Genomic DNA, 16394 nt, shown 5'->3' with positions numbered 1-16394 from the left:
TGTGTGGTTGTGTATGTGTGTGTGGTTGTGTGGTTGTGTTTGTGTGGTTGTGTGTGATTGTGTGTGTGTGTGGTGTGGTTGTATGTGGTTGTGGTTGTGTGTGTATGGTTGTGTGTGTGTGTGTGGTTGCATGTGTGGCTGTGTGTGTGGTTGTGTGTGTGGTTGTGTGTGTGTGGTTGTGTGTGTGTGGTTGTGGTTGTTGTGGTTGTGTGTGGTTGTGTGTGTGGTTGTGTGTGTGGTTGTGTGTGGGGTTGGGGTTGTGTGTGTGGTTGTGGTTGTATGTGTGGTTGTGTGGGGTTGGGTGTGATTTTGTGTGGGGTTGGGTGTGATTGTGTGTGTGGTTGTCTGTGAGATTGTGTGTGTGGTTGTGTGTGTGGTTGTATGTGTGTGTGTGCGTGGTTGTATGTATGTGTGCGCGCGGTTAGAGAAGGATGTATGTGGAAGAGAGCAGCAGATCAGCACAGCAGAAGAGAACAGGGAGTTAAAGAAGGAGGCGGGTGGAAGAGAGCAGCAGATCAGCACAGGAGAAGAAAACAGGGAGTTAAAGAAGGAGGCGGTGGAAGGGAACAGCAGATCAGCACGGGAGAAGAGAACAGGGAGTTGGAGAAGGGGAAGGGGGCGGGGTGGAAGAGCAGCAGATCAGCATGAGAGAACAGAACAGTGAGTTAAAGAAGGAAGCGGGGGGAAGAGAACAGCAGATCAGCACGGGAGAAAAGAACAGGGAGTTAAAGAAGGAGGTGGGGTGGAAGAGAGCAGCAGATCAGCATAGGAGAAGAGTACAGTGAGTTAAAGAAGGAAGCGGGGGGGAAGAGAACAGCAGATCAGCAGGGGAGAAAAGAACAGGGAGTTAAAGAAGGAGGCGGGTGGAAGAGAGCAGCAGATCAGCACGGGAGAAAAGTACAGTGAGTTAAAGAAGGAGGCGGGTGGAAGAGAGCAGCAGATCAGCACAGGAGAAGAGAACAGGGAGTTAAAGAAGGAGGCGGTGGAAGAGAACAGCAGATCGGCACAGGAGAAGAGAACAGGGAGTTAAAGAAGGAGGCGGGTGGAAGAGAACAGCAGATCGGCACAGGAGAAGAGAACAGGGAGTTAGAGAAAGAGGTGGGTGGAAGAGAACAGCAGATCAGCACGGGAGAAAAGAACAGGGAGTTAAAGAAGGAGGTGGGGTGGAAGAGAGCAGCAGATCAGCATAGGAGAAGAGTACAGTGAGTTAAAGAAGGAAGCGGGGTGGAAGAGAGCAGCAGATCAGCACAGGAGAAGAGAACAGGGAGTTAAAGAAGGAGGCGGGTGGAAGAGAACAGCAGATCGGCACAGGAGAAGAGAACAGGGAGTTAGAGAAAGAAGTGGGTGGAAGAGAACAGCAGATCGGCACAGGAGAAGAGAAGAGAACAGGGAGCTAGAGAAGGAGGCTGTGGAAGAGAGCAGCAGATCAGTACGGGAGAAAAGAAGAGAACAGGGAATTAGAGAAGGAGGCGGGTGGAAGAGAGCAGCAGATCAGAACAGGAGAAGAAAACAGGGAGTTAGAGAAAAAGGCGGGTGGAAGAGAACAGCAGATCAGCATGGGAGAAGAAAATAGAACAGGGAGTTAGATAAGGAGGTGGGTGGAAGAAAGGGAGGGCAATAGAGTGAGGGCGTTAGAAAGATAGAGGAAGGGCGATAGATCGAGGGAGGGTGATAGATAGAGTGAGGGCGCTAGATAGAGTGAGGGCGATAGAAAGATAGCGTGAGGGAGGGCGATAGATGGAGTGAGGGAGGGCGATAGATAGAGTGAGGGGGGCGATAGATAGATATATAGATAGATAGAGTGAGTGAGGGCGATAGCGTAAGGGAGGGCGGTAGAGTGAGTGAGGGCGATAGAGTGAGTGAGGGCAGTAGAGAGGGTGGTAGAGTGAGGGCGGTAGAGTGGTAGAGTGAGGGCGGTAGAGTGAGGGCATGAGGGCGGTAGAGTGAGGGCAGTAGAGTGAGGGCGGTAGAGTGAGGGCGGTAGAGTGAGGGCGGTAGAGTGAGGGCGGTAGAGTGAGGGCGGTAGAGTGAGGGCGGTAGAGTGAGGGCGGTAGAGTGAGGGCGGTAGAGTGAGGGCGGTAGAGTGAGGGCGGTAGAGTGAGGGCGGTAGAGTGAGGGCGGTAGAGTGAGGGTGGCAGAGCGGTAGAGTGAGGGCGGTAGAGTGGTAAAGTGAGGGTTGTAGAGTGGTAAAGTGAGGGTTGTAGAGTGGTAGAGTGAAGGTGGTAGAATGAGGCCGGTAGAGTGAGGGTGGTAGAGTGGTAGAGTGAGGGCCGTAGAGTGAGGGTGGTAGAGTGAGGGCGGTAGAGTGGTAGAGTGAGGGCCGTAGAGTGAGGGTGGTAGAATGAGGGCGGTAGAGTGAGGGCAATAGAGTTGTAGAGTGAGGGCAGTAGAGTGGTAGAGTGAGGGCAGTAGAGTGAGGGGGCGGTAGAGTTGTAGAATGAGGGCAGTAGAGTGAGGGCGGTAGAGTACCCACAGAGTAGGATCTCTGGTCAGGGGCACCTCTGCCTGCTGGCCAGGTTAATTTCAGCATGAAGAGTCAAACGTCACAGAGGGCTCTGCCAGCCCTGACCTGGATGTAGTGTGAAGTCAGTAAAGAAGATCCTGGCCAAAAATGAAGCAGCAAGACTAAGCAGGGAAGGACCCGCCTGTTAGAGCTATGCACTGGTCAATTCTGGCACTTGTGACCATCTCACATAAGCTCTTCTGAAAAGAGTCCCATAGCTGCTAATGCAAACTTTGAGAGAGCTCTCTTCTGTAGGTTCACTTTGTTCTTGACTTCAGTACAAATGGGCGTAGGTTGTAACAGCAAGCATTGGGGGCAGTGCGGTTATCAAAATGTGGGGGCGTGCGGTTATCTGAAAGAAAATACTGCTATGCAAAAACAGCCTTTTGGCAACCAACAATAAAAAAGCATTGGTAAGACCAATAGGGCTTGCCTTTTGCATCCACTGGCTTTGCTAATGATTGTTGCAGATGCTGTTAAGCATCAGCAAAATGCTTTACAGCGACGCTGCATTGCATCAGCAATAAAAAAAAAAGCAAAGGTGAGATGATGCAGCTGCTGTTGCTAATCACGGCGGGACACGGGCGCCATTTACCATTTTCTTTTAACTGATTGGTCTTAGATGGCAGACGTCACTTACTTTGGCAAAGCGAGCAATAGTGTTATTGATGTAGAGGAGCCAAATGGCAGCTGTTGGACCTTCCAAATAAAAAAGTGGGGAAAACATATGATTGTGAGGGTAGGACAGAAAAGGGGAATGGGTTTGAAGGGAGGAGGGAATATAAAATGAAAGTAAAGTCGTGGGTGAAGTGAGTGGGACAAGGAGCACACAGGAGAGGCACCAAGAGCGCAGGGGTCAGTGAGTGTTGAGAGGGAAACAGCACACTAAGACACAATGGCGGGAGCTGGAAAACACATACACTCAAGGACTGCTGAAAGAAAAACAAAATAGTTCCCTAAATGTTAACATTAAAAGCATACAAGACATCCAAACAACAAGAAAAGCGGACATCAAAGGAAGGGTACGAGCATATGGGGTGTGAGCGATAATGAAAGTTAATTGCTGTAAGAGGGGCAGCTGGAAGTGAGGCACAGCAAGCGCTGGCGAAAGCAGTCTACTGCTTTCAAGTCCGATGCCAGCTTCGCGTTTGAATGCATTACATGCACTTGCCATAAACCGCTAGGCTCGACCTAAAAACTAGCTCCTGCGCCAAACAAACAGAATTTGTATCATGACCCCTGTCATCCTGTTTTAATATCCTGAGGATTCTCATTTACCCATGGCTAGCTAATTCAAACATACCTCTGAAGAGCTCAAATGCTCGCACCACTAGCAATCCGAACAAGCAAGTCTTGATTGTTTTCGAGCCTAATGCAAGGCACATCTCTAATAGTTACCGTTTTCTGGAGTAAAGTATTTGAATTCTCTAATTTAATTCCATTTTATATTTTATTGGTGTAAGAGTCAAACAATGCTCCCAGTGGGTGGAAGGAAGTCTGAGCCTAATGGACATAAAGCAATGAAGACTGAGGTTTTATTCAAAAGCCTGTCCTATTAGTGAAGGTAAAAGCAGACCTTCACATGCAGCGTGCGCACAAATCTGACATTACAAACTGCAGTGGGTTGCCTATCATTTCACAGTGTATAATAATGTATGCACCAAAGGCCTCCCAAAATGAAGATGTGTTTCCATTTATCGAACAGCAGGTTCTTCTCAGCTTCATTCCTGCTCAAATACAGCCCGAGCGGACATGTGAACAATTGATTCATGTCTTTATGTTATGCCATTACGAGAACAACAAAAACAAGTCCAGCAGTAAACCATCTCGAGTCTCTTAGCAACCCCTCAATTCTTAGTGTGGGCAAGGGTGCAATATATCGAACACAGCTTACTAAGAGTGGAAGCAGAGGTGACGATTTTCATATCCTTAGAAATAGACAAAAGGTTTTGCAAATTCGTAGGAAAATAATAATTACTTCCCCAACTAGGACAGACAGCTGCAGTATTTCAGTTAACCGCTAAAGAAAAGGACAAAAGCGAAGAATGAGTGGACGCCTCGCTGATTTTGTGGCTGCATTGACTCGTAGTCCCATAACTCAAAGCCCCAGGAGGAAGAGGGCCTGCTTGCTGCCTTACCCCATGTGCTATAAAGCGACATGACAAATCCCGCTGCGCTGGCCGGACCCGTCCTGCGCCCATTAGCACCAAAGCAGAGATACATACCCTTCTTGGCTTTGCGGTGGGGAGCGGTCTGGTACTTCTGGCAAGACCATTTCTACGTTCCACGTATAAACCCAATTTCCGCTCCTGTCCGCATTTTTTTTCCAAGACTCTAGCTGGGGTGGGATTCTGTCTCCCGGCTTGTTTGGACTTGGAGAACGGGTTGCTTGTGGATTCTCACTGTTTGAGCCGCTTCTCACTTTAGCTCCTGTTTGCACCTCCTTTCTGCCTACCAGTATCCTGCTTGTCCCCCAGCTTGTTTCGTTTTGAGGAGAGGCGGAGGTGTGTGTGAGGGGACCGCACGCAGCTTGAACTTAAATAAAACCACGTGCTCGCTCGCGCAGCTCTGCAGCCGGGGCGGAGCAGTGCACGTGCGAACACGAGCAGGTTTACCACAAGCCGGGCACGAAAGCAGTGGGAGCGCACGTCACCGTGAGCGTGCACATCGGATCGCCGGAGGAGACACGCCGATCTCCGAGGCTTCCTGCTGCCTACACTGACCCGCTGCAGAGGGAGAGGGACACGCAGAAAGAGCCAGGTGAGTGGGTGGGGGGCAGGGTGGGGGCTGTGTGTGTGTGTCAGTCAGCGTGTGTATGTGTGTCAACATGTGTGTGTGCGTGCGTGATTGTGAGAGGCTGCCCTGTGAATGTGGAATGTGGAGCATAAGATGTGCACGGCTGGGGGGGCGGGGCTTGCGCGGTCACGAGGTGTAATCGGCGCTCGTGGCCATATCTAGGTCGCTTCACAAGGAACTCGGTGACAATAGGTCTAGCGAGACCTAAAGAATGCACCCCTTAAAAAAGATAAATTCAAATTAAAGCAATCAGTGAGAAACACATTCCTTTATGTCAAGTGGTAATGCAAATTCTGAAGATATTGGTGCATAACCTGAGAGGGACAGACCTGAATCTTAGTTGGAGCAGTGAGGACTAATGACTTGTATATTTACGGTGTTAAGAGGTCCCAGTCTGTGAGAGAGAAGGCAGCTTACAACATGGCAGTCATTACTTTGAAAGGTGAAAGGGTCACATATGGTAGTAGAGTGTGAGTCTTAAGCAGGGCCACTGGAATTATGCGATTGTGCGGCTGATGCAATCTTAGCATAGTTATAGATCTGCTGCATTTGCCTCATAATCCATCATCTGCTGCATAATCTGCAGATTTTAACAACAAAAAATGTTGTTTCTAGCTTATACGATTCAAAAGTTACTAAAAATGCAGCTGCACACGTCGCCGCACAGTGGAAGGCCCTTTGCAAAGCTAGACTGCTCACCTTATTGTTGCTTATTGCTATATTTGGTTGTTAAACTGGTACCAACGAGGTGCAGCCAAGCCCAGACAGTGTTACCAAGTTAAACACCAAGGAGTGCTTACAGTCTACGTACAGTGTAACTCTTGAAGTAAAGGGGCCAGTAGCCACTGAAGGTGACAAATGATGACATAGCCTTCATAAGGAGGGACTAACAAGCCTCAAAATGAATCAGAAGACTGTATTCACGGAGGACAAAAGACACAAGCCAATGGGCGGAGAGTGGGCGGATCTTCCACTAAGCTTCCACTCCTGTGCGCTGCCGGTATAGGCTCGACCTAAAAATGATGAAATAACGAAGTAATACTATTACCAAATGTGCTACATTATGCCGGAATAATTTGCCTTTTCTTACCACATAATTTACTCAACCCTGCTGCATAATTTGGCTCTCTTCTGCTGCATAATTCCAGTGGCCCTGGTCAGAAGTTCAATTAAACTATGTAAATACTACCCATAAGAGCCTGAAACCTTAGCAGCTATGAATTAACAGTTCGACTGTCAGTTCACTGACAAGAAAAACCTGCCATAGAGAGCAGATATGTCCCTACAAAGAAGGATTAACAATTAAAAACCTCACAGACAGGAAACCGGCTGTAAAAAATGTGAATGACACCGTCTAAGGTCCAAGGCCAGCTTTCCCTTCTTCACAACTGTGTGACCCTGGAATTAATCATGAGGTTTAATTTCTCTCTTCACACTCCGGCAGGCAGCAGTCACCAAGACGAGCAGATTCCCATCCCCAACGGGAAGGCTGCACTTTTCTGTAATCATTTGAGAGCCGCCGGAAACAGGTACTCTTTCCATGAAGACCCGTGAGCAGTCCCCTCCCTTCCACCCTTACTGATTGCGCGGAATGCCCACCGCCTCTTTTTTGCAGTTTTCTTTAGCGCAAACTCGACCCGAAGGTATTGGAGTACTTTACATGAGCACCAGTTACATTACACAAGGACGCATTCACAAACGGCCTTAATATTCTAAATGCGCACACCTGGCCTAGCCACGCCTTAGCCTTCCATTCAGTGAGCGGCAGGAGACGTTGCTCGTGTCGCATGTTGCGGCCAACGCTGTTGCTGCGCCCCTTCTGATGAAAGCAGCAGGTTTTCTTCTTACACTAAAAGGTTAGTCAAATAGTGCCGAAGTTTGCACCTTGGTACTGCTGCGGTGGCCTTTTGGCCGCTAACTCTTTTAGAAGCGCTAGCATTTACCTTCCAACGCTCTGCTCGGGTATAGAGTTATGTCAGATGACGTGAATCAACACAGACACTGCATATAAGACCCTTTCCCCGCTCATCACAGGCGATGAGTCGGGACAGGGTGTTGCTTGCAGCCTCTGAAGTGATTGACAGGCAGTCCCAGGAATACATGGCTTATGCCGTAGATGCCTGGGGCTGCTTATAAATATGACGCTGCCGACGTCATAGATGGGAGGTCTCTTCAGACTCCCAAAACTGCAGTCCAGGGCTGGTGTTATATCAGCCCTTAGCTTGCTTAGTGATTAAAAAAATTAAATGGTGTGTGGCACATGCTCGCGGGAGTATGTGTCCCTCACGAGAGTGCCTGGCTGTCGTCTCAGCAAGGGCGAGAGGCAGCCAGGAACAGAGGCCAGCACCTTGCACGGACTCAAGGCCCTTATGTCATTAAAAAAAGGCCTCTTGTGTGGATGGTAATTGCTCAACAGAGAGGTTGGCATTGACCAACCTTGACCAGTGATACTCAAAGAACGGCCCGGGGGGCGCAGGCGGCCCTCCTGATCTTAACATGTGGCCCCCTGCGTATCAGCAGAACTGGGCTGCGGTTTACTGGACTCAGCACTAACATTAACAAAATGTTAAATAAACAGCAAGCATTTATTCAAATGTTCATACCAGTTAAAGAAAGGAAGTAACTAGGGAGCACTGCACCCCAGGTTGCACAGTTCCACTCTGTGCAATTAAGTTCAGCCACTAATTGTATATGCTTTGCTTCCCCTACATCCACTTTGCCCCTCCTCTCCCTCCCTCCCTCCCTCACCACCACCCTGCTGGCATTTGTGTGGCCCACGATCACACCATGGATCAAACTTTTCGGCCCCTGGGAAAATGTTTGCGAGAACATGTGTACTATACCATCTGAGTGCGGCAGGGTCTACAGGGGACTTACTTAACAATGGTACCACCGAGGACTCTTCACCAGTTATTGTAGTCTGTCCTGTTCATGGTGAAAGGGTCAATAATGGAGGGGGGGGGGGGTAGGGGGGGAGAGAGAGAGAGAGAAAGAGAGAGAGTCTTTGTGTGTCAAAGACACGTGTAAACTTGTGGTAATAATGAGTCTAAGAGTGTGTTTGTTTGGAACGGTTTACACATGTTTAAAATGTTCATAAAGAAATGTCTTCCTGACCATAGCTCTTGCATCTGCCCCAGGGTCCGGTGGTGGGTGGAGAGAGCCCGAAGGCATTGGGTTAATTTTGCAAAACGTTTGGCCCACTCCGTTCACCTGGATCTCGCTAAGCTCCGCCTTTCATCTTCCCTGCAGGCCCTCCAGACCCTGTTCTCGAGCCCCCGCCTGGCGGAGCCCGGGACCCGGAACCCTCTGTTCGAGCGGCAGATCTCAGGCTCGGAGACCGACAAGCTGCGGCTGGACGCCGCCTTCCCCTTCCTGGGATCAGGTGAGAGGCCTCGAGGCGCCTGTGCTGTACTAACGAGAAATATCTGGGAAGAAACGGGACCGCCATCTTGGGTCAGGGTGGGGCTGCAAGGGCCAATCACAGGAAGAGGACCCCCTTTATTATTATTTTTATTTATCCTTTATTGTTTGATTAATTAAAATCTTACAACGAGTGAATATACATATAATAATACAATATAAAACAAGAATAAAAAATGCAGTATTTTTTAACTGACCCCCTTTATTATGCAGTCCATTCCAAGGAAGAAAAACAAAACAAAAAACGGTGGGCGGGATGCTTGCCTGAATCTCAGCCACTGTTAATTTATCTCAAGGACATTCCAATCCATTGTTTTTGCTCTCAGTGCCCTTCAGACAGGGACCAGCCGTGCCAGGTTTGGTCTATGGCTAGCAGCAGGCAGCAGGGAGTAAACCAGCCAGGGAAGCAACGTGCAGTGTATGGCGGCAGTGCAAGGGTTAATGTGTTTGATGGTGGTGACGGGGTATGAAAGTTCACATAATGCAGTGATAGTGCTGCAGGCTCTGAAGTGGGCGCTTCAGAACGCACCGAGTCAATCAATCAATCAATTCAAATCTTTATTCGAATTCTAAAGAATTCATAAAAGCACATATATAATTATACAATTCATAAAAAAATCCATAACAATAATAATAGTATTTACAATCAAACACTGATAATTCAGACTTAAACATTTTCCATCATCTTTCGAGCACGAACTGCAATTTTTAAGAAAGTGCAAGTGCAACAAATTATCTCCTCATTGTCCACTGAAAGCACCAGCTGAAAGGATTCATTGAAAGTGATAGGTCTAAGTTTAAAAAAAAAGGGAATTAAAAACCATTTAGCATATTTCAAATAATAATTACATGAAAAGAAAAAATGTAAGTCAGTTTGCTTACTTAGCCCATTACAGGGGCAGCTTATTTTCTTCAAACTTAGGTTTGTTAAACACGGTAGATATGCTCAAAGGTGAGCCCGAAAAGTGCATATTTTCATTTCATAAGTGCATTTCTTTATCTTCTGTGGGTGCTCACGGCAAAGAAACCTGGCAGGCATTCAAACATGCCTGCTTATTTATTGGTTAAATAAATGTGGAAATCTACCAGTTTCTGCTTCACTTTTTTCACAAAGCCCATAATAAATATGGATAAAGACAGATAAAGTTGACAAATAATAAATATGGATAAATACAGACGGAAATGACAAAAAAATAAATACCATAAAACCGGGAGCCGTAATTATTACCCAAACATAACTAAGAGGTAAAAATACCACTAATCCGTGGAGTGGCCCTGTATGTATACAAAGGCCCTCCCCTCTGAATGCTATAAACACTGCTCTACAGTGCAATTTACATCACACAGATGAAGCATAAACAGCACAATCTATTCATTTTTAAAGCAGAGCGAACCGCTTCTGGTGCAGCCAGCTGACGTCTGACAACGTCAGGGCAGTAAATTATCTTGGCACGTTGACGCCTCATTTACCATAATATTGTTCTTGCGATAAATGTTAATCTCTGCCCACCCTCCACTAAGAAATTAGCATCAAAACACAAGCTTATTATATTAATTAAAACATGAACACTAGAAGTTATTACAGTGAGTTCATTTCTCTGAAGAAACGTACAGCATCAATTAGTCTTCGGGGGTTCCAGGCTGAAAGGCGTGCATCACGGCATGGACACTCACCCTAAATCTTATGGAATTAACATAATGGTTTGCCTTTCAGATTTATTTCAGGAGAGCGTTTTAAAAAAAAAAATCTAAATGGAAAAACAATACAGGCCATTTCAAACAATATATATTTCCAGGGTATACCTACAAACAGCAAGGGGTGTTTAAAGGGCCTCCCTTGCCTGGTAAATGTTGTCAGAGCAGGGCTTTAAGTGGGATGAAAAACTGAAGGGTCTCTCAAAGGGGCGTGGCCATGGCTTTAAGTGGGCCGGGTCTCACTGGTGCTGAGCACCGGCAGATTTTTAAAGGGAGCCTCGAAACGGGTCTCTATCAGGCTCTGTTTTGTGACCTGGTACAGGAGGTCCATTTTTTCTGGCCTGCAGTGCCAGCAGGTACATTGATGTGCGCTGCTCACACTGCTCACCAGTGGAGAAGTTACGGCATGACGTCATGCCAGGTGAGCGTTGTAGGGGAAGATTAATCCTTTAAAGAAAGTCGTATTCTCTCTGGATTTCCCTTCTCTTTTTGAAACTCAGGAGCAGCAACATTGTCGTGGTGTCACCAGGGATTTAAGTGGAAGCTTTTTCAATACTATAACAAGCCATAGTTGCTGCTTATTTATCTTCTGCAACTTACAACCATTGGCAAAGCCAATAGTCTTGACTAGTAGGTATGATGTGACTTGCTGTATCATATATCTGGACGCAATGACAGAAACAGCAAAATACAAGTCAGGCGGCACACTATGCTAAGCACAGATTTTTAGCTTACGTGTTTTTAAGCCACACCCTTAATTATATTGGCCAGGTCCAGGGCTTTAAGTGGGATTCAAAAACTAGGGGGTCTCTCAAAGGGGCGTGGCAAATGTAATTAAGAGTGTGGCTCAAAACACGTAAGCTAAAAATCTGTGCTTAGCATAGTGTGCCTCCGACTTGTACTTTGCTGTTTCTGTCATTGCATCCAGATATGTGATACAACAAGTAACATCATACCTGCAACAAGCCAGGACTATTGGCTTTGTCAGTGGTTGTTAGTTGCATAAGATAAATAAGCAGTAACTATGGCTTGGATATAATATTGAAAAAGCTTCGACTTAAAGCCCTGGTGACACCACAACAATGTTGCTGCTCCTGAGATTCAAAGAGAGAAGGGAAATCCAGAGAGAAGATGACTCTTCCCAAACAAAGCTCACCTGGCATTAAACATCATGCCGTAACTCCATCACTGTTGAGAAGTGAGCAGTGTGAGCAGCGCACACATCGATGTGCCAGCTGTCACTGCAATCCAGGACCGCCTGGGCCAGGGCACAAAACAGAGCCCAATAGAGACCAGTTTCGCGGCCCTCTTTAAAAAACTGCCGGTGCTCATACCGGTGAGACCCGGCCCACTTAAATCCCTGTTTCAGAGGTTTTAAAAAGTTCTAGGTTGCACTTGTTCAAATATAAAATTCAGGCTCTCAGCAATTGGTTGATAAATCTCACGATAAGATAATTAAAAAGAGGATAAGCCTCTTTTTAGACAAATACATAAACCACACCTCCCATGGATAAGCGTAGCTGCTCTAAGATGGCGCGCACCTCGTGCCGGCTGGGTGTGGGCACTGCAGTGCACAAAGGGCAGTGTGGGTCGACTGTGAGTGCGGTGAGTGCAGTGTGAGGCTGGGATGTGTTTAGAAGTCCCCTCAGGGGGGCTCTGATTCACTGGGGGGTGGTGGAGTCGTGCCCTCGTTTAAAGGGTCCTCCACACGAGGACCACACAAGCTGCGGGTTATTATGCCATTGCTGATATTTTATACTATACAGAAGTTCTCAGAATATTGGATTTTCAAACACTTGAACTGTACAAACATCTATATGAATATACTTTGTGTCACATTGTGAAGCCCTGAAGAAGTCTTTTTGGGAGACGAAACGGGTTGGCTATGATTCTCTGCCTTTGGGAAAATAAAAAGAAATCCTTTTAAGAGAAATCCTTTCAAGAAACACACATTTGGGACTTGGGTGTCTTTCCGTGTGCTCACCGTCTCTTGAACTTTGATGTGGAATCTTTATAATATGCTGAATAGTGCTGAACCCTTTTGCATTTAACGTGTCCTCCCATCTATACTCTGTTACTAATGCCAATGTTTGTTTACAGGTGTGTCGGCTTACTCCAAGCCTCCGGGACTGGTGACCCCCTACGGCCGAAGCAGCGCCTTCCCAGAATACCCCTGGGGCTTCAACCCTTACCTGTCGAACACTTTCCCGCTCAGCGGCTCCAAGCTCCCGGGGTCCCTGTACCCTCCGCATTTCTACCCCAACCCGCTCTCCGTGTCCCTGGGGCACCTGCCCACCCCAGTGTCCCTCCTGCCTGGGGAGCCCCTGGACCGGCCAGCTCTGCCCTCGGGGGCCGTCCCACGCCTCTGCCTGCCCCCGCACCCCGGCTCCTTACCCCTCAGAGGGGACACAAACCCAGCCAGGGAGCTGGGGGCGCAGCGGGCCTCCAGCCCCACCACCAGAGGAGCCCGCGAGGACCCAGCCTCAGATTCGGACTTGGAGATCACAGACCTCAGCGACAGCAGCTCCGAGAACGAGGCCTTCAGCCCAGACTGCCTGGGGGACAAACTCAGCTCCCTGGAGAGCAGGGTCCGGGCCCTCAAGAACCAGGGGCCCAGCGAGCAGCAGCAGCCTGGGAAGGCCCAGGCCAAGAAGGCGAGCCAGCCCAGCTAAAGGAGTCAGGGGGGCCCGCCCTGCACCATGGCGCGCTGGACGTAGCAGCACCCGGAGAAAGCCCAGGCCAAGGAGGCAAGCCCGCCCAGCTAAAGGACTCAGGTGGGCCCAGCCTGGACCAGGGCGCGCCGGATACCCCTCCAAAGGGGACTGCAGCAGCAGCCAGGGACAGCCCAAGCCAAGGAGGCGAGCCAGCCAAGCTAAAGGACTCGGGGGCGCCCAGCCTGGCTAGGGCGCGCCACACACCTCTCCGAAGGACACTGAAAAATAGACATTTTCTGTCAATATACATATAGACAAACAATGCACACACACAGACACATATATATATATAGAAAGATACATTTATGGATTTTAAATGGTGGTCCGTCCGTCCCAAATGAGTGATTTCACTAAATGTGTATATTTTTATAGAAAATGTCACTTTGTATATGTTGAGTTTCTAAATACGCAGCGGGCGGCTTTTCAAGCAGACAAACAAGGCCCTTTCCCCTTCCATCTCTTTGTGTTGTATAATTTCCAAGGTAAGCGACCCTGCGTCACAACTCAACACACAGGGGCAGATTTACAAGCCCCTTGCGCCACTTTTGCGTAATTTTTAACATGGGAAAAGTGGCGCAAAAGTGACGCAAGGGCCTTGTAAATCTGCTCTACAGTGTCAATGACCACAATTCACAGAGCCCATGACACACCCCTTGGGAGCAATGGAGGTGATGCAGTGCCCTGGCACAGAGCAGGCAAAGCGCAACGCTCCATAATGTTTGATTTGTTTGTGTTTTTAAAGTGCCAAAATGTAGCGCTTTGGTCGCTCTGTCATTGCCTGCTCTCTCCTTAGACCAGCACTTTATGTTCATGTGGCACTAGTAGCCCCTATTAGTTTCTCAGAGTACCACTAGGTCATTTGACACAGCGTACATTGTGCACAGAGGCGCCTCTAGGCGCAAGACTCTTGTTGTCATGCCATGCTCGGAGTTAGAGAATGACGCTGCTGCCCCCAGGTGACCGTCACCTGCCAGCTCTCTCCAAACCCTACATATGCTTTCCAATCCCCCACTCACCCCACCCCCATTTAGCCAAGGCCCTCGTGTGTTGGGGTCAACTCATGGAAACTTCTTTAATCCACATGCAAGAACGTTGAAGTTTTGGCGTAAAATTTGGGGGTATATAGAACATTTTTATTTTCATAGGGTGTGTGCAAATACTGGTAGATAACTATGGGGCATATTAGCAAGAACCTCGTTAAAATTATCGCCGTTTTAGCAGCAGGAAACTTCCGCTAAAACGGCGATAATGGGCTTGCTAATTTACGTTATAGAATTCCAATAGAAGCCCAGGTTTGATGTCCTGCACATCTAAAATGGCGATAATTTTAACGAGGTTCTTGCTAATAGGCCCTTATATTAGGCACAGGCAGGTAAGACCAAGGTGTCTGCACCTACCCACCACCACCTCAGCGTATGACCCTTATCCGTACCCGCTTGGTGGGCCTGTCACCCCATTGCCGATGAGCAGAGTCATTGGAATTATGCAGCAGGGGAGTACAAAGTTATGCGATAGGATTGACTAAATTATGCGGCAAGAACGGCATAAAATGCAGCATTGTGTAGCACATTCTGTGATAATATTACTTCATTATTTTGAATGGACGAATATTTTACCTCATTAGAATAAGTGTAACAACAAAATAACGAAAAAGCAACTGAAAGTCAGTCAACCTTGAAAAGGGTCATCAACATCAACTGGTGGGAACACGTTAGTAACTTATGAACGATTTAAGCTAGGAACATTTTTTTGTTAAAATCTGAAGATTATACAACACATAATGGATAATGTGGTAAATGTGGCAAACCCATAACCATGCAGAAAATGAAGCGGCCACAGAATCTATTAATTCCAGTGGCCCTGCCCCTGTTGTGTCAATAAATACTGGTCAATGATACTCCAATAGGTCTGTTGTCAGTGATCGGAATATGGTACAAATCTGACATCTAGCGGCTACTTTAGGAACTTCATCAAAATGCCTTCAATAATGGAGCCTGTTTGTGTGCAATGGAGGCCACCTTTGGGATTAGAGGAACTTCCCCAAAATCCTCTATACAACGGCGCATATGGATGTGCTCATTCCCAGTCTGTGTGAAGCGGGTGCCACCCCCTCCAAACTACGTCCAATGGGAATGACGGGGCCCGATCGAGACACTTACCCGAGTAATGAGGCGCCCTGCACTCATACACACCCTGAGCTGACGATGGCATGGGTCAATGGTGACATCTAGTGGGCTTTGTAGGAACTGCAGCCAAAGCTCCAAAGGATGGCATGCAGGTGTGAGCAACCACACACAGTGACCATGTCCATGATTGGCCACACCCCTCTACCCCACCACCACAAGACTCCTCCCTTCGCCTTTCTCTGCCCTAGAGCGAGACACAACCTTGCTTAGTGCCCCCTCTGTACACATCTGCAGGCTACCCCGCGTACACCTACGTCTACAGTGTTCCCCGTCTGCAGTGTCCCCCTTTACAGACACCTCTGGCCTTCAGATTTCCAGAACTCTTTCCCTTCAGTCTCTGTCTCGGTTGCAGAATTGGAAGCAGCGTAAACTAGACAAAGTCAAGACGTCTCTGAGCCGTCTTGAGGCTAAGGGTGGGGCCACGACCTTCTATCCATCTGAGGTCAAACACCGGCCTCAGAAAGGGAGCACAGGCTTGTGGAACCCCCTCCCCCCCGCCCCCTGGCCCGTGACCAGCGCCAGCCCCTGCCTTATTGTGCCAAATAGGCCAAGGGCGACATCACACCCACCTTTTACACACGCGTGTGTAAGAGCAGGGTCCAGAGCACTTGTGATCTGAGCCCTCACTACATGTATCAAAGACTCACTTTTTAAAACCAAAGCTCTTTCTCGCAGAACCACATATTATCAACTCTACAGGAAGCAGACATTTAACAGGATGTTGCAGTACTCCTTTTAGCAGAGGGGGTGGATGTAACCAATGGCTGTTTTCACCAATTCATCCACCCATTTTACACCTACTTCCAGTATCAGCAGTGCACGGTTTGCCGAAATCACTAAAAGTGTATGATGACAAGAGCTTTTTATAAATATCTAGCAAGGAGTGTGGCATCGTCACAGCAGGATGTGACGTGGCAGCAGGATGTGACGTGGAAACAGGAGTGGCTGGCATCACGATGGGGCCGCGATATCCCCGAATGGTTTGTCATCAGAAGAGGGCTTAGTTGATGGCAGAGCAGGGATGGGTGGCATGGCATCAGCGGTTGTGACTCAGAACAGCATATTGGCACTCTACCACTA

At 48.0% G+C, this 16394-nt stretch overlaps 1 protein-coding gene across 1 annotated transcript in view; it reads left to right on the top strand.

Moving 5' to 3' along the window:
- ERFL (ETS repressor factor like) overlaps positions 1–13086 on the top strand; it is a 69556-nt gene extending 56470 nt beyond the window's left edge. Inside the window, exons 4-5 of the mRNA XM_086929632.1 lie at positions 8549–8681; positions 12515–13086. Coding sequence (XP_086785758.1) covers positions 8549–8681; positions 12515–13086 — 705 coding nt within the window. The remainder of the gene's footprint in view (positions 1–8548; positions 8682–12514) is intronic.
- The last annotated feature ends 3308 nt before the right edge of the window (positions 13087–16394 follow it).

Source organism: Lissotriton vulgaris, chromosome 7 (assembly GCF_964263255.1).
Source record: "Lissotriton vulgaris chromosome 7, aLisVul1.2, whole genome shotgun sequence".
NCBI classification, from domain to species: domain Eukaryota; kingdom Metazoa; phylum Chordata; class Amphibia; order Caudata; family Salamandridae; genus Lissotriton; species Lissotriton vulgaris.
This window is presented reverse-complemented; position numbering and strand designations above follow the sequence as displayed.